Here is a 24,291-nt window from a genome sequence, read left to right on the forward strand (position 1 = left end):
GAAGAAGAATACTATCGTAGTGGTAGTTTCTCATCAAAGTTTGCTTATAGTAGATTCATCTCAACATCAGAAGAATTTCATGAGTTGAGATCCACCCAACCAATAGAGAAGAAGAAGATGCATTTGATATAACTCCATTACATTGTGGGTCGAAATTAGGCAAATATAAGACCATGTGTGCCATATGCTCTGTTTACAATTTTATTTCATCATAATGTGGTGCCTGTATACACATTGGAATTGAGTTATGAGAGTTCTTCACGTTCCCCAGTTATTGCTAGTTGCTACCCATAATGGCCCGTACCTTTATTAAGACCTAGCAAAAAGACCGGATCTTTGGAAATTTGGTGAGCAACTGTCAATCCTAACTCGGTATGATGATGTTTATACATCTAACAGGAAAGACGGAACTGAAAACCACTAATTTGTCGGATCTAATCTTTGATAAAACAAAGACTCAAATATCTGGAGAAAAGCTTAGTTACTCGACAACGTAAATGTAACATACGCATCACAGCGCTAAAACCAAGATAAATTGTACAAAAGGACAAGAATTAGGCAAGAAGTAAAAGTCTAAACTCTCAAAAAGCTTCATGAGAAAAAATTGTGGAGTCTGACAATTATTCACTCATTAGCTTTAAGTTGAAAAGATTTTAGGGTACAAGCCTTTGAGGGTCACGAGGGAAGAGCGATGTTTTCCGGATGTTGTTCAGTGCACAAAAGAGCATCACCACTCGCTCCAGCCCCACTCCGAACCCACCGTGTGGAGGTGCACCATACCTGTAAACATTATTTGTAGCAATTGTCTGCTTAGAGAACACCTCAGATAAACTAGTAACTGACGCGCTGGTCCAGTTCGTAAATTACCTGAATGAATCGATGTACGTGGATATTGTCTTGACATCAATGCCGTATTCCCCTGCACGTTGCTCCAAGACTTCTGGGATATGAACACGTTGAGCTCCTGATATGATCTCCTCACCTAGGACAGAACACGTCGACTTAGAATCAAATGAACAGTAACGTAATGAGAACACACGAGCTAAAAAGTATAAAGATGTACCTCTGATGAAGACATCAAAAGAGTTGCTGTAAAGAGGATTATCGGCACAAGTCATGGTGTAGAACGGCCTAACTGCCTTAGGATACCGATGCAGAATATAGAACTCAGTGTTGTACCTGTCGAAATCAACAACACACAGTGTTAGAACAACATTGTAACTGTGAGATACAGAACTAAATCATTTTGAAAACGCAAATGATATCAAACATGGGTAGATAATACAAATGGATTACTTTTCCAAAACAAGTTGGCCAAGTTTTCTCTCAGATTCAGTGTTTAGATCGCCAAGAGGATCAATCTCCACACCAGCTTCCTGTCAACACATCAAGATTACAATTATTACTGAAGGTCCATTTGAAAAACTCAGGTGAAATACAAGTCATACCTTCAGCATTTGAACCCCTTCTTCAAACGTTAGCCTCAATGTCTTTGGTAGAAACTGCAATTTAGTGCCAATTATCAGAATCCAATAAGATACAAAAACTCAGTTTCTAATATTCCTTGCTTATATACTGCATATGGTACCTTCAAAGGTTCAAATGGGTATTGCTTTGCAACAGCTTCCAGTTCCTTTTTACACTTCTCATTCAAACTAGTGAATATAAACACAAATAATTCGTCCACAAGGTTCATTATCTGCACAAACAAGAGAGATATTAGCACACTGGTACAATAGAAGATACTTGAGATAAATTCTATTATTAACAGCACAATCTTACCTCGGAATAGTGTTTTTGAATCTCCATCTCCACATCAAGACCCACAAATTCACACAGATGTCTATGGGTGAACGAGTCTTCTGCTCTGAAAACAGGACCTATCTCAAAGACACGTCGCAAGTCACCACATATTGCCATTTGCTTGTGAAGTTGAGGAGACTGAGCGAGACAAGCAGGTTGCCCTTTGTATTCCAACCTAAACACAGCAGAACCTCCTTCGCTGCTACCAGCCATCAGTTTCGGTGTGTGGATTCCAACAAAAGACTTTTCTAGTAATTTTTCTCTGAAAGCCTACAAAAGTGATAGCTGATTCAGCAAGGCAACATAAAACGAAGCAACCAAATCATGGAAATATCAAAACATACTAATAACACATTTCTATAGTGGCTGTCCTATCCTAGTCATGATGCACACACAAATATTTTACCAAACCAGGCTCATATCTATAACTAACGTCTAACAGATATGAAAACCTCCTTATCCTCCTCCATGTTTTTTAAAAAGATCAATCTCTTACATTTTCAGTTTGGCACTGAATGCGGAAGATGGCTTGATTAGCCGGTGTTCTGATGTCAAGTACCCTATGATTCAAACGAGTATCCTGATTGACACGAGCAGCTGGCGTTCCACTCTGCAAAAATCATGAAAACAACATCTCTAATGAACAGATTGCCCACCATAGAAGCATCAGAAGAACACAAATGATCAGAATTCAAAGCAAAACAGTACAAGCTCCAACTATATCTCCAAAACTTTTAAATAGCAAACTATACCTGAAGAGATTTTTCTATATCCGCTTCACTTCGGGCAGCATCCTCCACACTGAGTGGTAATTTTGCCAAGGCTTTGTTGACACAGTACACTTTTCTCACTTGAATTTCAACCTGCAAGAAACATTATAGATCCACAAACACAAACATGAGTTAACAATGTCACAACTAAATGAAACGAGACACTGAAAACAAGAAGACAAGAAAACGAACCTGCTGCGTAGTTCCCGTCAATGGCTCCTTGGGGAGAACGACGACGCCGATGACATCGACAAAGGATTCGCGACTCAGCTGCTTGAGGTATTTAACCATGTTGGCGCCCACTTTGTTCTGCTCCGATTGGCTAACCACGCACTGAACAGTTGATCCACTCGCCCTCAAGATCACAAACCCCAGTTTGCCAGACACTGGACGATTCGTGTGAACTCGGCCTCTGATAAGAACCTCCGATTCCGCCATCTCTTCAACCAAATCGCTCACATCGATCCACTTTTTTCCTTCAATAGCCTCTCTCCATTTCCCGGCTTTCGGATCCTCCGTCGATTGCAACTCGTTGAGAGTCACGTCACCGTAGTTACTGGAAAACTCGTCATTCTCTTCGAGAGACATCGAAGCCGTTTTCTGAGTAGCTTCTTCGTGTTCCTGCCGGCGGCGTAACTTCTCTAGCTTCGCGGCTTCCTTCTTCGCTGCTTTCTTGCTGATCTTCTCTCCAGACTCCTCCGGCGGCATTTGAGGCTCCGATGACGACATAGATGAGTCACAAAATCAATATTATTAGCCCACTGAATCGAAAACCACGAAACCCTAAGCTTTCCATATATCAAAAAAAGAAAAAACACGGAATGGCCCCGTTAATGTTTATTATATTCGTTTAGACCCCAATACTTTAGAACTAGTGTTATTTAGTACAACGAAGACGAACAAGCTCGTACAAGCTATACACAACGCGCCGCCTCATACGACGACGAGATTCATCCACGGCGTAAACGACACGGTGAGTGGACACGTGTCCGTATGACAAAGCGCGCGTGTGAAACAATTATATATTAGAGAGAGTAAGGCCCGGTAGCTGTCTCAGTTAATTAAAAAAGAAAGAAAAAAAAAAACGAATTCGCCAGCAAAGGACGGACCAAAAAAATTAAATAAAAATCTCAAAAGAAAAAAAAAGAAAAAAAGTAAATGGGAAGCGACGACTGACTCTTCTTCTTCCTTTCGACCACCTCTTCCTTCTTTAAGGTTTCTGAGTTCTTTTAGCTCTCAAATTTTTGATCATCACAAGTTAAGCTTTTTTACGATTGCGATCTGATTACTTTGTGTGGGGGGTTTTTGAATTTCTTGATCGGATTTTGTTTTGATCCTTTTATTACTTATCCAGTAACCCCCAAAGGCCTCAAGGGGTTTCGTGTGTTTCCTTTCATGTCATACACCAACTGATTTTTTCAGGTCTGTGAAGCTCTAGGTAATCTATGACTTGTTGTTTTAGCTTATCCCATTATTGGGATTATCGGATCTGTGAATTCTTTTGTTTGGTTTGGTTTATAGACGAGTTTTTTCTCCTTCTTCTATGACCTCTCATTTGTTCTTAGCTTCTTTTTTTTTCTTCTTTGAAATGAAATTTGTATGTAATTCAATGGTGAAAGTTACTTGCTTTCTTCCTTTAGAACCACCGTGTAGCTGAGCTGAGTATCAAAAGGTCTTAAATTCACTAATTTTTCATTCTTTTTAGTAACATCATATTGTCTATGTTCCTATTTTTAGGGTGTAGAGGATCACTGAGTTTTGATACGGGTTGCACAAACATTTACTTACGTTTCTGGCGGCTCCCTTATTGATTTGCTTTTTAAGGTAAGTTTCTTTCTTTTTTTCCTTTTCTTGTAGTTACTGCAATGAAAGAAAGATAGTGATTGCGCTTGATCTGTGCTGAACCTGAATGCTCGGGCTAGTCATTTGTTTTTTTTGTTACAAATTTAGAAATCTAATTTTGTGTTTCTCATATCTTTTCTTTTGTCTCTCTTTTACTATGGTCTATGTTTGCTTTAGGTGCATGTTGAAGTGATTTAAAGAGATCTACATGTGACTTGCAGTTCGGTCAGACATCATCTACATAACGCGTACCACGAGATTGGACAGGATGCTTGAGAATCCAAAGTTCGATATGCACGCCGTTGGCAATCACAACAACGATAACAACTACTATGCCTTCACCCAAGACTTTTATCAAAAGCTCGGGGAAGAAGGTACAAACATGTCCGTTGACAGTATGCAGACAAGTAATGCTGGTGGCTCTGTGTCCATGTCTGTGGATAACAGTAGCGTTGGTTCTAGTGATGCTCTTATTGGCCATCCTGGTTTGAAGCCTATGCGCCGTCCCTACTCTCCCTCTGTTGGGCAAAGCGTTTTTCGCCCAGGACGAGTTACTCATGCACTTAATGATGATGCCTTAGCACAAGCCTTGATGGATACTACATATCCAACCGAGGGGCTGCCAAACTATGAGGAGTGGACTATAGATCTGAGGAAACTTCACATGGGTCCTGCTTTTGCTCAAGGGGCTTTTGGAAAGTTATACAGAGGGACTTACAATGGAGAGGACGTAGCCATTAAGCTACTCGAGAGGCCAGAACATAGCCCGGAAAAGGCACAAGCCCTTGAACAGCAGTTTCAGCAGGAGGTTTCTATGCTTGCCTTTTTGAAGCATCCCAACATCGTTAGGTTTATCGGAGCCTGTATTAAACCAATGGTGTGGTGCATCGTGACTGAATATGCAAAAGGAGGTTCGGTCAGACAGTTTTTGACTAAGAGACAAAACCGAGCTGTACCTTTGAAGTTGGCTGTTATGCAGGCATTGGATGTTGCCAGGGGTATGGCGTACGTCCATGAGCGCAACTTTATACACCGGGATCTAAAGTCAGATAACCTCCTCATATCAGCTGATCGGTCCATCAAGATTGCTGATTTTGGCGTTGCAAGAATTGAAGTTCAAACCGAAGGGATGACTCCAGAGACTGGAACTTACAGATGGATGGCCCCGTAAGTTGAATTAAGTTCTTGAATTGTAAATCATTTTCTTGTCCTTGGTAACCTCAAGTCTCTGCGAGTTATATATAGACTATATTCTTTTCTGTTGATTAATGCAGAGAGATGATCCAGCATAGACCCTACACCCAAAAAGTGGACGTGTATAGTTTTGGAATCGTGCTGTGGGAGTTGATAACAGGTCTGTTACCGTTCCAGAACATGACGGCGGTTCAAGCTGCATTTGCGGTGGTGAACCGAGGAGTTCGCCCCACGGTCCCAACAGATTGTCTCCCTGTGCTTGGCGAGATTATGACACGTTGCTGGGATGCAGACCCTGAAGTCCGTCCTTGTTTTCAAGAGATTGTCAATCTCCTTGAGGCGGCTGAAACCGAGATAATGACGACTGTGAGAAAAGCCCGTTTCAGATGTTGCATGACGCAACCAATGACAGTCGACTAAATCTGTTGAGGAGAACATAGAAGGGTTTGAAAAGGAGAAAACAGAGAGAGAGAGAGAAGCAAGAAGGGCTTTAGATATATGTAAGTTTGTGTGTGTATCTATCTATATATTATATATCCGATCCGATTGTATCTCTTTTCCCAAGATAGGAGAAGTAATCAAGCCATTTTAGACCTACTGATTTTCTAGATTTTCTGTATTAAGAAAGAAAAAGAGCAAACCAAAAAACAAAAATAGAAGAAGTGTACGGTGGCAAACCAAAAAACAAAAATAGAAGAAGTGTACGGTGATTGTCCGAAGTGTTTGGTTTAGTTTCCTTGAATTGATTAGTTGCATGCCTTTTCCCTCTTTCTCCTTTCCACGTTCACTGGCTTTCACATGGTACCTTCTAAAAATCATGATTGAATACATCTGTTTCTTTTTTTAATTTACTGATCATCAAATAAATAAAATATGCAACTTAACAAAGACAAACGATACAAGAACTTATCATCAAAACTTTGGATAATAAAAGTCCACCCATACAGATCTCTGTAGAGCTCAAAAGGAAATAAAATTACAACCCTTAAGAAGAACGAATGTTATCTCTATAATCCTCTTCGCCACTGCTCAAGAAATCCTCCTCACCATCGTCATCATCTTCATCATCCCCACCATTATCATCATCTTCATCCACACCATCAGTTATAAACCCCATTAGACCACCACCACCTTCAAGGAGCATCCCTCCATCATCATCAAACTCGCTCCCACTATCTTCATTGTCGTCGCTACTAATATCATCATCTCCACTATCGCTATCATCTCCACCTAGTCCCAGAATTCGGTCCAGGTCATCTTCGTCGTCTTCATCATCTTCATCTTCATCCTCCGTTTCATCATCATCGGGATCGGAGTCATCATCTGTTGGTCTCCGTCTACCAATCTCATACATCCTGGCCGAGGAAAACATATCTTCTTGGTCTTCCATTGTGATCAGCCCCAGGAACGAATCTGTTGGTTCTGTGGCAAAGTCAAGAAGACATCGGTCGACAGGTATAGTGGCAATGTCTGAGTAGTTGACTGCATCAAGAGTGCGGAAAGCAGCAAACAGGGGATGTTTCACACGTCGTGTGTGAACAGCAGACATAACGTCCTCAATGTTTCTCCTCAGCATTGCGTATATAACATCTCCCCTGAAGTTGAACGTAATAGCTGTCTGGTCCAGTGATGGTACACTTCGAAGAAGCTTGTAAGACCTCATGTCCCAGACCTCTGAGTTTATGATCACCTGTAATAAGAAACGACATGTCTATAAGCCAAGAAACAGCAAGTAATTCTTTTACCATATTATAGCGAGTTAATGTCGAATATTTGAAACTGTTGTGAACAGGTACTGAGGGATGGGTTTTATAAGGCTGTCTTAGAATGTTCTAGGGTTTGGTTGAGAGACTCTCATCAGGTTTGGTCAACTGGAATAGGAACAACAATTTCATAGCTTTGGTATAATCACATTGATTCAGATTAAAGAGTAATATGATTTATCCATTACCTCGTTCCTAGAAGGATGAAAACCACCGCCGCCATAATCGGTAAATTGATCAAACCGACGGACAACCTCTGGGACACGGCGGTCCCAGAGAACACCGTTCCACAATATCAGTGTATCGCAAGGGCTAAAGTGTACAAGTGAATAAGGATTACTTCTGGAAGATGTGATTGTGTCCGTGAGTTTCTCGCAAGGAGTGCATGTCTGTACGTCATATAGAAGAACATCTTTTGTTGATGCTTCACAAGAAAGCGCTGCAAAACGTAGCCCAGAGTTGCTGAATTTCGCAGCCTTGCATCCATCAAAGGAGTGTCTAGGCCCACCAGTTATAGAAGACGCGTCCCACAACTGCACATCACTGGAGCTCGAAGAAAGCAACAACTGAGTATCACCAGAGACATATGGCTGAACAAGTGTAACCGGAGCTTGATGACCTTGAAAACTCTCAAGCAAGCTGCCGCTGCTAGCTTCAAATATCTTCATTTCCCCAGCATGACTACCTACTGCTATATGATTAGTACCTCCAAGAAGTGCAATGCATGTAAAGAGAGCAGTCTCATCCCGGAAAGATCTCCAAGATTTGAATCTGCTGAAAACAAATTGACGATCCCTGCGATTACCATGGACTCCACTGTAGAAACTTTGAAGCTCACGGGTACCAAGACGGCCAGTGATGTTTTGTGGAGCTTCCAGTAATCTTTTAGGATCAGGACAGACATGCGGATGTAGGAGAGACACAGGGGGAAGAGTTGTGATTGGAGCCAGGCACTGCCTGTGTTGGTGCTTCAAATACTGAACCACAAGGGAGTCTAGTGATAACCGTTCTGGATTGGAAGGCTGGGGATCATTCGGAAATTTTAGCTGAGAAGCAGGTGTCATCTGGCCCAGTCTGGAGCTCCCAGATTGGTTGGCATCTAAAGCTGAAGTTGGTGTTAGCAAACCTGAGCCATCCACAATGGATGAGTTTCTACGTAAGGAAGCCGTGGTTGGACAAGCTGGAGATCGTGGTCCTAACTCGACCAAATTGATTCTTTTAACTGGAACTGACATCTCTGGGTCTCTAAGCTCAGACAATTTCCGTTTTCTCGGAAAGGAAACCGGGGTCTTAAATTGAGCATCGGCGTCAAGGTCGTTCTTGAAAACTAATTCCGCAGCAGTTTCTGATGTGTCTACCCCAGCAGGATCTAAATTCGAACTACTATTTATTCTCAGTGTAGACTGAGGTTGAGCGTCATGGGAGAAAGATTGCTTTCGTGACTGCAAACTAAAGCTAGGGGAGAAAGTCAACTGCTTCTTCTTTGCAGATGGAGCTGTGTCACCTCTTGAACTAGGATCTTCATCACGTGCATTGATTTTGGGTATGCTGGGGAAAAATCCACCGTTAGCACGGCCTGAGGGCCATTGTTGTTGTGCTACTGGTGTGGGCATCTCCTGTGTTGAGGAAGCCAAATGTTTCTTCTTGGCAGATGGAGCCGCATTACATCTAGAATTAGGATCTTCTTCATGTGCACAGACTTTGGGTTTGCTGGTGAAAAATCCACTGTTAGCACGGCCAGAGGGCCATTGTTCCTGAGCTAGCGGCGTAGACATCTCCTGCGTAGAGGAATATGCAATAGACGAAGGGGAAGCCAATGAAGGTAGAGGAGTTAATTGAGCCTCTTTTAACAGAGCTGAAGCAGTTTCACCAAGACCTGATGCCTGGAGGTGCTCATGGATAAGGAGCAAAAGCTCCTTAGAATCATAAGTTATAGGCGTTGCTGCTGCAATGGCAGCTCTTTCAATACGCCTCAGTGTTGGAGTAGCAGCATCACTGGCTGTTAGTGTAGTCGCATGCCCTGAATTTGTCACTATCTGTAAACACATATAAAACGAAAATTAAACATGTCTGCAAAACTTCAACAGAGAAACAAGGAATGAAATAAACACTAATTACTTACGAAGCACAAAAAGAATCCCATAGCGACACATTAAACAAGAAAAATAAATCAATATAGATGATTACCCCTATTAGCTCAAGCGCCACCTGAGCAAGTTCAGCTTGCCATCTGCCCTGATCTGTGCCACTTGACTGACCACCTGAATCCCGAATTAGTTCTGATAAACTCTTTCCAACCTATAACCAAGCTTGGAAAGTCAGAATCTATCACCAAGGATGCCTGCTCAACTTCATCAAATGTATCTCACATATGAAAGAGGATAAAGATAACCGGGAATGAAAATTGCTATTCTACCTCAAGTTTAGTCAGTATTTGTGCAATTGTATCATCTCTAGCTAGACCAAGAAGTACCCTGCAAGCCAGTGCTCGAAGACAATCTGGGGTAGCAGGGGGATTCACATATATTCTGGGCTGAAGAAGTTTTAAAAGAATTTTTATACCATCATTCCCACGAACAGCTTCACGGGCTTGACGATAAACCTGCTCCAACTTGGCAGCAAGGCCAGCAGAACCAGTTCCTGCCCCCAAGAAAATTCTTCGATCCCCAACCAAACCTGAAGACGCTGGTGGAACAGGAGTTTGCGGAGCATTACCAGTGGACAGAGTACCTAGAGAACCATCACGGGCAGTGGCTTCACCGGGAACAGGTTGATGATTTTGTGCAAGCGGTGGCTTATTGCTTAATGATGGTGGTGGGCACACCAGATTGATTAGGACATTTAGTGCAGGCTGTATGATCTTCAATCACAAAGAAAACATGAAGAAGGCAAGTATCAATGCGAAGCAGAAGAAGCAAGACAAAACCTATGTGAATGATGGATAGAAGTGGACTGCTGACCTCAGGGTCTACTATGCTGTTGGAAATATTTGTTGCATCCAGAATGACAGCAATGCCAGCACGATTGTTGCTGAGTGTGGCATGCGCAATTGCTTTGCGGCCATCAGGTATTGATGTAACTATGTGAAGAACACCAAAAGCATACTGAAGTAGATCATGCAGATAACGATCTACTGGTGGAGTCTGCGCATGTGACCATAAAGTTAATACATGGTAGACAACAAAGTACATGAGGAGAGTAAAATGCTACATTACCTGACATAGTTCTAACATGGTAACATGTCCAGAGGAGGCCAAGAAGTTATTGACAGCAGGCCACTGAGTTCTCACAAAGGTCGGACCCAACTTCCTATCCTTCTGTAACTGAAGGAAGATGGCATCAACAGCTTCATTGCTGATGTCAAGGGGCTTATAGGCTGCCCTTATATTAGGAACATTTCGTCCACCGCCTCGGCTACTTCTGCTAGGACGGATTGAATCAACAAGCAACAGAAGATGAGCTCTAAAATATTGGCGCAAAGCAAAACAGGTGTGAAAAGCCATCTGTTTCTCTGAGGACGTCATGACTTCCGGAGCAGATCGGTCAGAATTAGCACCAGTTCTAACTGAGGCTGCATTTCTAAGAATTGCAAGGAGTTTCTGCAAACTATCATGAGCATCAAATGCATCTAAAATGGCTCTAAAGACAAATGCAGCAGCAAAGAATAAAGCTGAATTTTTCCTGGCTTGATCCTGGGAACAGTCGAGAAGTTCGATAGCTAATTTAACAACTTGATGTACGAGATCCGATGGAAGTGCACAAACACGCTCCATTATACCCTGAGAAAATTTGAATGTAAGAACAAGCAGGATTTATACTACTTCAGCGATTGTCAGACTTCTGATAGATGAAGGTGAACAAAAATAGCAATAGAAGTCGTAGAAATTTGCTGTTTTAATTACCTGAAGAGAGCCAATGGTGTATAAGCAAGATGAGAGACCATAAAAGGTCTCAGAGACCCTTGGAACAGCAAGCAATTTTTGCATGCCACCCCGGTCAACAAACATCGCAGCAAACTTCCGGTGAGCAGCCAAAGCGCAAATTAACTTCATGACATCAGGTAACAAAGGAGACACGGTAGAACTGTCATCAAATTGGGATGTACGTTCCAGCAGCATAATGCATACATCAACACCTTTTTCATGGAGTACAGGCCCAAGAACCTCGACATATTCTCCCAGTATCTCAAGGCACTGGATGCAATATCTTTCTTGTAACTTAGCCAACGATTCGATATCTGGAACTGAAACTTCACTAACATCCGCAATTTCTGTAGTCTGATCAGATGTGACAGAAGTAGGATTTCTGCCACCAACCAAATAGCAGAGTGTAAGTCCAGATATAAATAATTGATAAAGAGCAGTATTAATATCCACGACACCATAGCATGACTGACCTTGAAACCTCAGCGGCATCTATGACTGTAATAGCTGCTCGAGTAGCAGCAGACACAGCAGCTTCTTCACTGCCAGTAGACTTGAATTCCTAAATAATTTAAAAGAAAGACGATCAATATAAATATCAGTACCTTAGAGCTTCAATTAGGAAATGAAATCACTAACAGCTAATCAAAAAAGAAAAACACATGCCTCCAAAGCAGCAGTTTTAACAAGCTCTGCTGCAGCATCACCAGCTGCTTTAGCTGCCTCATCAGGAGCATGGGCAGCTCTAGCTTCGGTTTCAGCAGCTCCAACTGCTCTCTTTACTAGATCAGTTATATTTTTGGTTCCTATAATGCAACCTTGAAAGCACTCATCACCCTCCTCTCTCTCTATCTCCATCATACCAGACGTCATTTTCCCCAGACATATGGTCACATCTTCTGCATTTCTGCTATCTGAAGATTTTGATAGATCCTTATCTCTGACAACTAGACGACCTGATCTAGGAGACGCCAAGAAAACTTCTGTATCAGTTGCACCTTCATTAACCCTTCCTCTCCCCCTTGATTTTGATCTGTTAATTCTGTGTCTTGAAGGGTCATCTCTTCCACTGTTGTCATCTACAGGTTTCATTTTACAATCAACAACACCTGAAACATTAAATCTCTCTCTGCCATCGGTTTCAAATTCGCCATCAGACCGTACATCAGATTGTCCCATCTCTCTGCCAGAATCCATCTCAAGAACATGGTCACCTTCAACTGTATCCACAACCTTACGCACCCTACTTCGACCTTCTTCTTTTGTTTTTAAGGACACGTGCTTAGTCTCAGTTGTGTGAAGGGCATCTCTACGGCTTGTGCTTGGCTCTCCAATAACTCGTACTCGAAGATAATGCATAAGCTTAGCAGATAGTCCTGATGTCAAAACGTCTTCAACTAATTGCCCACGACTTGCATGAGTCAGAAAAAAAAAAGAAAAAAAATTAATATCAGCTGTGGGCGCCAAAACAATTGCAAAAATGGAAAGAGACAACAAGTTGGGAATGTTTAGTCAATACCTCACCAGAGAGAGAGCAAGAAGACCTGTAGAGTAAGTCTTTAACATTTCAGAATCTGAGGGTTCCTTCCTACCAGAGTCTTCACCAGGAAACTTGACTGCCTCTTCCATAACCCAATTTTTAAAGTTGTTGGTAACAGCATCGTCGAAAACATGAGGATACTGAAAAAACAGAATTGAGTCATGAGCCAACCAACGAACGAACGAACTAAACGTAAGGGTAGGTAGCAAGAAATTCGTAAACTTTTACCATCCAAGTAAGCGAACAGTTCATTAGCAACCTTGCAGAGGCTGCCTTTACCGCGGTTGAGTAAGTATTCTCAGATAGAAAAGTTGAGGATATCAATTCAAAAAACTCATCATTTTCCTGCCAAAATCAAGTAACCAAATCATAACAAGGAACCCACCCATGATTTTTTTTTTTTAAAAAGAACAATCTTTAAAAAAGACTTACTCGGATGAGATTACACAGCTTGCCACTGTTATGACTATTGCGAGCACTTAAGTACTGTCCAGTCTCCTCTAAGAACCTGCAGATACAAGTAAGCGGTCAAGCTAAAGAAAACTACAAAAATCAAGAAGAGAGAGACTGATAGCTGAGGTTAAAAGAGACATACGAAATAGACAAAAACTGAGACTCCTGAGATTCGAGGAGATGGCTAAGCTTGTGAAGATATTTCGGATTAGGGTTATTAGCAACGGAAGTAATCTTTTCCATAAGGTTCGTCGCCTCCACTATAAGTTCGTCATCTACACTCTGTTCTCCTCCTTCCTGTTGTCCTCCTCCTTCCCCAGGGTCAGCTTCCTCGGTATAATTCGCCAACTCTGTAATCGCCTCCGCCGCAAGAGCCGATTGTTCATCCTCGACCATCGGAATAGGGACTTCGGCATGCTCTTGTCCGTCCATAAATCTCCTCTCTTTTTTTTTCAGAAACGACGATCAATTCAGACGTTGGGATCGCGGATATTACTAGCTACCGGAAAAAAAAGAAAAAAAAAATTGAAAGGGGAAAACGAAAAAAAGCTTATAGTTGTGAAGAGAGAGTAAGAAACGCAGCAGAAGACGGAGGTGGCCGAGGTAGATGGAGACGACAAAGCTGAACCGACTCATACTAAATTATTACCCGACCCGTTTTCCACTAAACAAACCCTAGCCCATTGTTTTTAAGATTTGGGCCTATTATAGGCCCATATTTGTACTGTTATCGTTACGACGACGTTTTAGTATTCCGATTAGGAGGATCTTCATATCGCCGGCGACTGAACTTTTTCTGGAGATGGATGGAGGAGAAGCTTCAAACGAGTCTTCGTCTGGGAATCAGCTCGAGAACTGGACAGAGTAGGTTTCGCAATTCGATGTTAATTTGATTTCGCATAATCGAATCGATGAGGGAGTTGTTTGCTTGGTTTCAGACAGCAGGATCAGCTGAAGAAGAAGCTGATCGAGTACGATGACTTTACATGGAAGTTATCTTCATCAATGGAACTGCCTCAGGGATCGGAGATTCTTAAGTACGTTGGAGGTGTAGACATGAGCTTTTCCAAGGAAGATTCATCCGTCGCTTGCGCTTGTCTCGTTGTTCTCGAGCTACCTTCTCTGCGTGTAGTCCATCATGAGTTCTCTCTTCTCCGTCTTCATGTTCCTTATGTCCCTGGATTTCTGCCTTTCGTGAGGTCTCCGTCTCCTCGAGCAATGCTCTGTTGTTTTCATCTGCTTGACTTAAGAAGTATCTCAAATCCCAAAATTGGATTTTTTTTGTTTTGTCTTTTGTTCATGTTACAGGCTCCGGTTCTCTTGCAGATTCTGCAAAAGATGAGGGATGATAAGCATCCTTTCTATCCTCAGGTTTTGGTTTTATCTATAAATTTGCAATTGGCTACTCTTAAACCATTGCTTTTGAGTTGTCTTTTAAGATTTTGCTTTTTTATCTTCTAAAAGTTTCTTACTTTGTTGTTACAAAGGTACTGATGGTGGATGGAAATGGAATACTTCATCCACGAGGTATTAAACACGAACTTTCACTGTTTACCGTAGTTTTAAGTTGCATCTCAAGATCTGTAATTTATGGTGTTGGATGTAATTGTGTTCTAGGATTTGGCTTGGCGTGTCATTTAGGTGTTCTTGCTCACCTCCCTACCATTGGGGTCGGAAAGAACGTACATACTTCTCAGAAAATCTTTGGAACCGTTGTTACTTGTGTATATTGTGCCATCGGTTGTTTGCTTTTCCAATATGTGCATTTGATCATTAATGTTGAATATATGTTTTGTAACATATTCAGCTGCATCATGTGGATGGTCTGAATCAATCTGAGGTGAGACGGTCGCTTCAGCTCAAAGAAAACGAGCATGAGCAAGTTATCACTTTGATAGGGAACTCTGGATTTACGTGGGGAGTAGTAAGTGACTATTTGATGTCTATAATATGTCGTGTCTCTTTCTTTATACCGCGTTCTATTAGTAGTGATTAAATCACTTTATAAGTAAAGAAACTTCTCCATTGTGAATTTGATAGTGAATTTAATGGTCAAGTTTTAAAAATTACTTTCATCAGGGATTTCGTCTAACTCTGAGTTCTCTAAAGCCCATATACATTTCGGTTGGCCATCGCATATCACTTGATTCTGCTGTTGAAATTGTCAAGATGACCTGCAAGTACCGTGTTCCCGAACCTATTAGACAGGTAAGTGATGCATTTAGATATGCCAACAAACAGATAGTTATTTGTGAAAAGTGGACAGTAAGAGTCTTTAAGTATTAATACAGACTACTATATGCAGGCAGATATGAAATCAAGAGCTTATCTCCAGAATCATCAAACTGAGCCTGTTAAAAGAACCAGGACTGCGACGACCGGATCAGGTAGCTTCTGATGTTTCCTCCACCATTCTAACCCTTATCATATTGTTAAGTTCTGATAAGTAGCTCGCATGTCACTAGACTGAACCTTAATCTCTCGAATGAGGCATGGAACTCTCCAAAGTCTTTACTTCAATGGACAGATCATGTCACTGAAGATCCGCCCCAATTCTCTCCTTCATTTAACGCGCTGACTCGAGGATTGCTAGCTAAACCAAGATAATCAATGTTGTATCCAATACATTGGAATGTTCTTTACATACATGCCACAAGCTTAGTGTAAATAGAAAAGAGTAGGAAAGTGGTCCAGGGCCATGGTATTATCTTAAGTTGTTTGGGGACCTTTTGGGATATTGGGAGAGTTTGGGGGTTCTCCACAACAATTCCTGTGGTCTTTGGTTTGGTATTTCTCTTGTGGTTTACCGTCTGTAACTCGTTTCTCATTCAATAATAAAGTATAACTTTTCTCAATCTTAAGAGGCTGTTAATGATGAACATAATCTCAGCAGTGACACTTACCTCCTAGTGCCCTCTTTTGCAGCAAAACCTGCAGGGCTAATAAGGTTGTGTTGTTTGACGATATATGAAACCTTAGGTTTGGAGCCTTTTTGGTCATATGAGCTTTGATTAGTACAAGAGAGGCAAAAGAGAGACAGTGAACACCAAACTGCTATCCAGAAATAATAGATCAAACAAGAAAGACATAAATCTCACTGTATCTTTATGTTTCTCCATAAACACCAACCAAAGTTTCGCAAAGGAAATAATCAAACCCATCAAATTTTCTTCAACGTATTCACAGAACAATATACAGACACATCAAGAAGAGTAGCAACACTGCCCTTGGTCGTGTCAAAGGCATAATGGTACTTGCTTCACTAGAATCATCTGACTTGATCATTATCTTGAACTTGCAACTCCCAACAGAAGGATCCCTGTTAGTGATTATAGAGAGACCGGGGAACTTACACGCACTGTCGAGCTGATTACTTACCTGGTAATAGCTATTGAACGCATACGAAACATTCTGTGCTAAGTTCAAGCTACCACAAGAAGAGCCATATCCAAGACTAGTGCAGTCCGCATGATCACAAGCGTAGCTCACGCTTGGTCCCAATTGAGGATCTTGAAGATTAGCAGTTGGCGCAAGAATACACCACTTCTTTGCCAAATAGTGCACATCTTTTGCCGGGATAAGCCCGTTACCGGTACCAAGACTGAGCTGATACTTAGGGTGTCCATCAATGTAAAAAATTCCCCAGTGTCTTTCAAAGTTTCCAGGCTGAATGCTTTTGGCATCTTCATCAATAAGACTAAACAAGTAAGCATCCATTGCACCAGGTCTCATAGGTGTTCCTTTATTAGCCTTTTGACGGTTCATAAAACCTTGATTGTACCTCCTCGCATAGAGCATGTTTGCGTTCTTATCTCCATCTGTTGGCCACCCAACTTCCCCAACTATAATAGTCAAGTTCCCAAACCCATTCTTCTGCAACGACCACACAAGTGTATCGTAGTTTGCATCAAGAACATTGTCGTAGATTCTTCCATTGTCGTTTATAGGAGCACCTGTTCCATCAAAGAAAGCAAACTCCACAGGGAAATTGGGATCGTTGTAGAGACTGATGAAAGGGTAAATGTTGATGGTGAACGGTGCTTGGTTATCACTCAGAAACTTCACAATGTTTAACATGAGATCGCGGATTTCAGGCCTGAAGTCTCCATCAGAAGGGAGATTAGACGCACTTTGGTACACATCCGCGTTAAGCGGCACAGTGACTTTGACCTGAGTAGCTAAACCGGCTTTGATGATAGCTGATTGTATATTCTGAAGAGCAGGAAGAGTTATGCTCTCAAATGTTCCGTTGAATGCCTTTAGGAATGGCTCATTCCCAACTGCCACATACCTAAATAAAAACACACAAATCAACACATTTTGTAACTTCAATCTCAAAGAATCAAGACTATCTTCAAAGTTTCTATTTTTTTTTCTTTTTCCCTCATCAACTGTAATCAAAATCTAAAGAATGATCCTTTAGCCTAAAGTTCTTGATTAGAACAAACAAAGAGAATATGCTGTTTCAGTGAGATATAAGCACAAACCTGATATCGACGCCATTGGAGGAGACATGAGCAGAGACATTCTGAGAGACCCACCTCTCGGCGGCTGCAACGCTTCCGGCTATAGGAGCAAGCAAGTCGTTAGGGATTCCGACCATAACCTGAATCCCTGTCCGACTTAAAGCTTTGAGAATCGCGGAGTCGGCCTCGAAAAGTTTCACCTTTTGGATACCGTTTTCACGGAGAAGTCTCACAACCGTAGCTGGAGGTAGCGGATGCCTCGCCTGTGAGCCCCAGTTCACACCAATCCCTTCAACTTCAATTAACAAGCTTCCGTACAACAGAGTGATTACGAAAAAGACAGCAAAAACACCTTTGGACAACATCGGAACCAAGAGATGAATCGTAAACACCCTAAACCCAATAACCAGAAACCCAAAAATAAAACAGCAAAAGAATCTGAACTCTGTGGTTAAAACGAGCTCAGATGTATGAAACAGTGAAGTATGAAACTTCTGTTTGAAGAACACAGCTTTTTACCACAAATAAAAGAAGAACACAGCTGAGTTTTTGGCTTTACTTCTCTCAATCAACCGAGTATCGAAAACATCAAATACAGTACTTGTAAGTTCTCTTATTAGGTGGATTTTGGAGAAGAAGGAAGAGAGAGTTGAAGAATTAAGATTGAAACATAAACGATACTTGGAGAGAATGTTTTGTTTTTTTCCTTGTTTTCAGACATGGAACATAAAACGAAAATGGCTTTTTTTATTGTCTGTCCCAATGTCTGAAAGGCGGTGTATGCTTTTTGATTGGTACCCCTAATCACACAAAAAAAATAAAATAAAATTAGCAGAATATTACGAATACGAAAAACAATAATTAAAATTTATTAAACACGACTAAAAAGAGAAACATTTAGGCCGCAAATAGTGATTAACAAATTGAACCAGCTGAATAGGTTAATAATGATGGATTGAATAAAAATGAGCTGAACCATCAAAATGAGCTGAAAAAACTGAATGAGCTGAAGAAGCTGCAGAAAAATAAATTAGTATGTTAAATGGTGACCATTAAGTTGAATAGCTGAATACAAAAATATAATATTAATAATATCTCTATAATAGTATCTGAAATTATATATTTTAAATATAAGAAATATATTTTAAAAATAATAATATATTATTAGTTTTTATTTGGAAATAAATTTTTATTGCATAATATTATTACTAGAATATCTTTTATTCCTAACAAATAATTTTAAATTATTTAGTTTAATATTGAACATTAAATAATGTGAAAAAAAATTTGCAAACAAAAAATATATTAGATAGTGATGATTCGTTTGTTACATATTTCAAAATATAAATATATGTATAATAATTAAAAAATATTAATCTTATTTTAAAAACTAATTTTTAAACTCACCATCTTTAACTTTCCTAAATTATCGAAATAACAATCTAGATTTCCACGTTTGTTTTGTTAATTGATATTTTTTTAAAAGCTAAAATATTAATTCAAATATGTAAATTGAGACAATGTAATTTTTTTTTTAAGTTTTCCATTTCATTCAATCTGTACATCTCCTATTTTATGGTTGAACAATTTTCAGCCAAAAAGTACTATTTTTCAGCCATGGGATGGAACCCAATAAATTTAGGTTGAAAACATATTTATCTTAAATGGTGAGTGTTTGGTTGAACAATGTTCAACTCATTCAACCAGATTGAAAAATACAACCATTTGCAGCCGTAATGTTTTTAGTTTACGTTAGGTGTTGTTGGTCTACTTCGTAGCTGTAGCTTCTTCACAATACCACTCAAAATCAAATCTACTTAATTTTATTATATGATACGGCTATCAATGATAATTTAAGAAAAAAATTCCTTAAAAGTTTTGAAAGTTAATGAATCATATATATAGACATAAATAACATCAATATCTGAAGATCTGGGTTTACCAACTTTGTTACAGTTATTATTATAATCAACAAGTGTGATCCTTTAGATTAAGTACTGCGAAATAAAAGATGGTTTGATGTGAGGCAGGGGCATGTGGGTGAGGTCAAGCAGAGGTGTCAAAAAAAAAAAAAAAAAGAGGAGGGAATCTTTGAAAGATTGAGGAGCAGTGTTGTTCTGTGAGATGCTCTCAGAATTAAAGTTGATGAAAATTAAATGTTTTGTTTTTTTCTTTTCTTTTTTGTGTGTGTGTGTGAACGGAACAGTGAAACAAGGGAATGTAAAGAGGTCGGCAGGTATGGTTGGTGTAGAACCATTTATTACTTCTCCCTCAAGCCGCTCTCTCGTTTCTCTCCTTACATTATTTTGTTGAGCCCATTCTCGGCCCATTTATAAGTTAATTAAAGAAAAAAACTTATACTAAAAGTCTAAAACTTAACAACATGTAGTCGTTTCTTTTGAGAAAAACTAGAGGTGGTCAACAATATTCTTGTTGGAAACCCATAAAACTTATAATGATCTGTTAGGGCATCTGCATTAGAATTGTTTTGGGTAAACTTAGAGTAAAAATATTATTAAAATAATATAAAATTATTAGTTTAGATTTTTTGTTTTTTTGACCAAAAACAAAAAAAAATCTTTTGTTTAAAAAGTTGGTTATTGGGAAAAAATGTTAAAGATTATAAGATTTAATAATATAATAATCTAAAATATATTATAATTTTAAAAACTTTTAAAAATAACATTTATATTAAAATTGAGTAAGGAAATAAAAACCAACACAAAATACAATTCCAAATTATTATGAAAGAAAATAACATGAAAGATATAAATGAAAAACACAAAAAAAACATATTAATTAATAAAAACACACAAACATTTTATTTAATTAATACAAAGTTTAAAAACCTTATTAATAAAAAATTAAAAACACACAAACATTATTCCTACAAAAAAAACACACAAACATTATTTTATTTCTCTTGCAAAATTCTCACCCACTTCGATGGTGCCACGTTGACAGAAGATCAGGCCTAAAACAGATCTTGCACAAGATCCATCTCCACTAATCTATTAAACCCTATTTTTAAATTGTTAAAAACATAGAGAGTGGTGATCGAATGCAGATGGCCTTATACTGTTAATGAAATCTTTCTTTTTTTGAGTTGTTAAGGATATTGTGAAATATTGAAGCACTAAACAACAAATCTAAAATGACTTGGATATCCACTCTGACTCAATCAATTTATAAGCTTTTCCACCTCAAGAAGGTAATGAATACACTTTTCCACGTTTTTATTAAATAGAACTCTGCATTGTCTTTTTACCCCCCCCAAAGATCGATTGTCCAATGGTGGACATGCATTCACTGATTCTGCAATGACTTTAATTTCTTCTTTCTCAACAACAACATTATATTTCAGTCACACACAAACATAAAGTCTTTCGTCTTCCTCAACAACATTATATCAGTCACCCAACCACATGGCCACACATAAAAAAGTCTTTTTATTTCTTTGATCAGGTATAGTTTTCAATTCTTCTTACACGTGTAAGAGAACAAACCCTATTATTCAAGTCGATCGTGTAAAATTCAACAATCGAATCTTTATCCTTACATGATTAAATATAATGTATAAGCGAAAACAATAAAGACGTGACCTAAAGAGACGAGAAAGAATAAAAAGTATAAGAAGTATCGGTTGGACGTCGAGTCCGAATGCAAATACCGTATTCAATCTAACCAAATAAGTCAAACCAAAATCATTTTATCCACTCGGGTTCGTAGGTTTTAACTTTAAACTTGTATAATCTAAAGGTGAAAGTGGAAGAGCTGTCATCTTTTATGGGAGACAACAAAAAGCCCGTTTTGTAACCAGCCCCATCATAACTCGATAGACCTGGAATGATTAGATAGTGAAAAGATAAAGTGATATCGGGTTGATTATATTTCATTTGATATATTTGTGGTTGATTGTATAACTTAGGGAAGCATCATTACAATTAAATTTAATTTTCAAGGGAAAGTGATAAGGACATGTAAACCTCGAGGGTGTCGAAGAGGGCGTGGCCAATTTTGGTCTGTACATTGTAACTTTTGTGTGTGAGTCGCAATCGTTCACCGACCGGATAAACGCATCTAGCCTTCTGGTTCCTTGGTATCGTTTCGTTTTTTTTTTGTATCTACTAACAAATATCTACCAACAAAAAAGCCCGTTTTGTAACCCATCATAACTCGATGATATACTTGGAATGATTAGATAGTGAAAAGAAGAAGTGATCGGGTTGGTTTGATTTGATTTGATTTATTTGTTGTTGATTATCTTACTTAGAGAATCATCAAATTTAATTAAAGGGAAAGTGATAAGGACAAGTAAAGCTCGAGGAGGGTGTAGAAGAAGAGAGTGTGGCCAAGTTTGGTCTGTATATTGTAACTTTTGTGTGTGATTCACGATCGTTCACCGACCGATAAACGCATCTAGCATTTCTGATTCCTTGCAATCGTTAAAAATAATAATTCATTTCTGATTATTGTCTTATTTTTTTCCGTAAAGATCTATATGTGGGAAGATAATCTATAAAAATAATAGAAATCTAATTCGAAAATACATTTAAATTTGATAAATTATACATCTCTATATTCAGAAAAAAGTAATATGATGACTGATGAGGAAGTAAATCTCTACATTTCATAAGATTTTATTTTAAAGATATACGTAACGCAAAAAAAAAAAAAAAAAAAAAATGATAAATATCGAATCTTTTATTGTGAAGGTCAACAGAATCTTGAGAGAACCTAAAAAAAATAAGCAAGACTCGTCAACGCTAAACCAAATCAAAACAAAACAAACACCCAAACAAAAACCTTATCCTCCGATCTCTCTTTCTCTGTGAAGCCGCAACAAATCTCCCCATATTCATTTCAATCGTCGTCGTCTCGGTGAGTCTCCCTATACTTTTCTTTCGATTTTGACGTCTCTGTTTTTCTGTGTAGGGGGAAATCGAGAATTTTAATATCTTTTTTTTTTGTTGTGATCTTCGGATTATATATTAGGTTTAGATTTAGACGGAGGAGAAGAAGAGACAATTATGGCGGTTACTATGAAACATATGTCGTTGATCGTCTCTGCGTTTGGCGTTATCTCCTTTGTTTTGGGAGTCATCGCTGAGAACAAAAAGGTATTTAAACCCCAAAAAACAACTCAACAACCTTGAGAATCCTTCGTGTTCATAGTGTATTTTGATTTCATGTATGATTTTGGATGCTTTTGCTTGTTTTATCGAACGTGTAACTAAATGGCGCAAGTTAAGAACTTAACTGAGATTTTGGACTTGTCTATTTAGTATGAAACAGTGAATCTTTACCTCTTGGATTGCTTGTTTATTTAGGTTTCTTTTGGTTGATGTTACATTTGTTTTAGACTCAGTACAACATTTTTGGTTTTGCAGTGATCTTGTACAGTACTCTTTGTCACGGCTTCATGATTATTATATCTAATGATAGAGAAACTGATTGTTTTCGTCTTAACTTTGATGGTTTACTGAAACCATTAGCTATATTGTACTCTTCATTCACAATTGTGTGAGCTCATCACTGTCACTATCTCTGAGATCTCTCTCCTGGAGGATTGATGAATGTCAATATCTTTTCATATGGTCGGTTACAACATACTAGTGGTGGTATAGACCACTCGGCTTACTTATTCAATGTGTTATTGATTGTGTGATTTGTTTCTCTTCTTTTTCTGTTTTCTCCTTAGCCTGCATCTGGGACTCCAATAACTGGAAAGGGAGTAGTTATTTGCAAATATCCATCTGATCCGACTGTTGCTTTGGGATACCTCTCTGCTGCCTTTCTCCTTGCCTGCACTTTTGCTGGCTACAAATCCTTGTTCATCTCTTACAAGGGAAAGTCTGTTCCTAACTCTGCCTTGTTCAAAAGCACCAGCTTCTTTGTCTTCTTCAACATTGCTTTGTAAGCACTTCCTCTCTTTTTCAATCTCATTTTTATTTCACCAATACATCTTTGGTGGTGGTGTCTAATTTTGATTTTCCGGAGTTGTTTTTGTGGCCTATGGTTTTGTTTTGTAGGATAACATCTGGACTGGCCTTGTCTCTGTTGCTCTGGCCAACCATTACAGAGCATCTTCACTTGACCCGTAATGTTCACCGGAATCTAGAGACCAGCTGCCCCACGGCTAAGACCGGTCTGATTGGTGGAGGTGCCTTTGTGTCATTGGACTCGTGCCTTTTCTGGTTGGTTGCTCTGATGCTCGCTGATAACGCCCGTGAAGACCATTTTGATGAAGTTGAAAACAGAAACATCGATGGAAACTCTTCCTCCAGGGATGTTAATCTCAAGATTGATGCTTGAGTTGAGAGAATGGTATTGGGTAATAACAAAGGGCTTTCAATTTGTTTTTCTACTTGTTCTATTAGGAAATGATCATTCGTTTCTTCTGGTTTTTTACGACTTAAAAATGATTTGCTAAAATGTTATTGAATTCCATCCGAGCACCTCGATGCTTTGTGATTCTTAAGTTGTACATACCTACTCAGATTGAATAATCTTTTCGTTATATCTGTTGCTCTGACA

General features: G+C 39.2%; 6 protein-coding genes across 13 annotated transcripts; 3 read left to right on the forward strand and 3 right to left on the reverse strand.

The window, feature by feature from the left end:
- Nucleotides 1–440: 440 nt before the first annotated feature.
- On the reverse strand, nt 441–3,654 carry LOC104717074 (aspartate--tRNA ligase 2, cytoplasmic). Its single transcript, XM_010434594.3, has 10 exons — nt 2,766–3,654; nt 2,556–2,666; nt 2,300–2,413; nt 1,783–2,073; nt 1,589–1,699; nt 1,449–1,502; nt 1,297–1,376; nt 1,064–1,179; nt 868–982; nt 441–780 (listed from the first exon to the last, which is right to left on the reverse strand). The coding sequence occupies exons 1-10, from the start codon at nt 3,300–3,302 to the stop codon at nt 654–656; spliced, it is 1,656 nt and encodes a 551-aa protein (XP_010432896.2). The 5' UTR covers nt 3,303–3,654; the 3' UTR covers nt 441–653.
- LOC104717075 (serine/threonine-protein kinase STY13) lies at nt 3,624–6,206 on the forward strand. Of its 6 annotated transcripts, none has more exons than XM_010434596.2 (4): nt 3,624–3,788; nt 4,311–4,397; nt 4,593–5,582; nt 5,690–6,206. In XM_010434596.2, the coding sequence occupies exons 3-4, from the start codon at nt 4,684–4,686 to the stop codon at nt 6,027–6,029; spliced, it is 1,239 nt and encodes a 412-aa protein (XP_010432898.2). In that variant the 5' UTR covers nt 3,624–3,788; nt 4,311–4,397; nt 4,593–4,683; the 3' UTR covers nt 6,030–6,206. The 6 variants fall into 6 exon arrangements, with proteins under 6 accessions (XP_010432898.2, XP_087324986.1, XP_010432897.2 ...); XM_087468860.1 differs by having other exon boundaries at nt 3,652–3,788; nt 4,637–5,582; XM_010434595.3 differs by having other exon boundaries at nt 3,706–4,011.
- Nucleotides 6,207–6,443: 237 nt separating this feature from the next.
- LOC104720041 (DDB1- and CUL4-associated factor homolog 1) lies at nt 6,444–13,720 on the reverse strand. The gene is made up of 13 exons (XM_087468853.1): nt 13,431–13,720; nt 13,268–13,343; nt 13,064–13,180; nt 12,815–12,975; nt 11,962–12,706; nt 11,769–11,857; nt 11,275–11,677; nt 10,588–11,151; nt 10,333–10,515; nt 9,789–10,232; nt 9,560–9,670; nt 7,561–9,408; nt 6,444–7,299 (listed from the first exon to the last, which is right to left on the reverse strand). Exons 1-13 carry the CDS (start codon nt 13,718–13,720, stop codon nt 6,595–6,597), a joined length of 5,736 nt encoding a protein of 1,911 aa, XP_087324979.1. The 3' UTR covers nt 6,444–6,594.
- Nucleotides 13,721–14,037: 317 nt separating this feature from the next.
- Nucleotides 14,038–16,143, forward strand: LOC104717077 (uncharacterized). 3 transcript variants are annotated; one of them, XM_087468864.1, is made up of 9 exons: nt 14,066–14,152; nt 14,227–14,487; nt 14,597–14,659; nt 14,776–14,815; nt 14,906–14,970; nt 15,096–15,212; nt 15,368–15,496; nt 15,594–15,675; nt 15,754–16,143. In XM_087468864.1, exons 3-9 carry the CDS (start codon nt 14,627–14,629, stop codon nt 15,756–15,758), a joined length of 471 nt encoding a protein of 156 aa, XP_087324990.1. In that variant the 5' UTR covers nt 14,066–14,152; nt 14,227–14,487; nt 14,597–14,626; the 3' UTR covers nt 15,759–16,143. The 3 variants fall into 3 exon arrangements, with proteins under 3 accessions (XP_087324988.1, XP_087324990.1, XP_087324989.1); XM_087468862.1 differs by having other exon boundaries at nt 14,038–14,152; nt 14,227–14,659; XM_087468863.1 differs by lacking the exon at nt 14,066–14,152 and having other exon boundaries at nt 14,412–14,487; nt 15,594–15,818.
- A 185-nt stretch (nt 16,144–16,328) lies between these two features.
- LOC104717078 (glucan endo-1,3-beta-glucosidase 5) lies at nt 16,329–18,554 on the reverse strand. The gene is made up of 2 exons (XM_010434599.3): nt 17,776–18,554; nt 16,329–17,579 (listed from the first exon to the last, which is right to left on the reverse strand). The coding sequence occupies exons 1-2, from the start codon at nt 18,117–18,119 to the stop codon at nt 16,469–16,471; spliced, it is 1,455 nt and encodes a 484-aa protein (XP_010432901.1). The 5' UTR covers nt 18,120–18,554; the 3' UTR covers nt 16,329–16,468.
- A 3,855-nt stretch (nt 18,555–22,409) lies between these two features.
- On the forward strand, nt 22,410–24,279 carry LOC104717079 (uncharacterized). Its single transcript, XM_010434600.2, has 4 exons — nt 22,410–22,635; nt 22,750–22,874; nt 23,456–23,670; nt 23,787–24,279. Exons 2-4 carry the CDS (start codon nt 22,785–22,787, stop codon nt 24,067–24,069), a joined length of 588 nt encoding a protein of 195 aa, XP_010432902.1. The 5' UTR covers nt 22,410–22,635; nt 22,750–22,784; the 3' UTR covers nt 24,070–24,279.
- The last annotated feature ends 12 nt before the right edge of the window (nt 24,280–24,291 follow it).

The sequence above is a fragment of the Camelina sativa genome, chromosome 10, assembly GCF_030686135.1.
Source record: "Camelina sativa cultivar CO46 ecotype springtype chromosome 10, ASM3068613v1".
In the NCBI taxonomy this organism is placed as follows: Eukaryota; Viridiplantae; Streptophyta; class Magnoliopsida; order Brassicales; family Brassicaceae; genus Camelina; species Camelina sativa.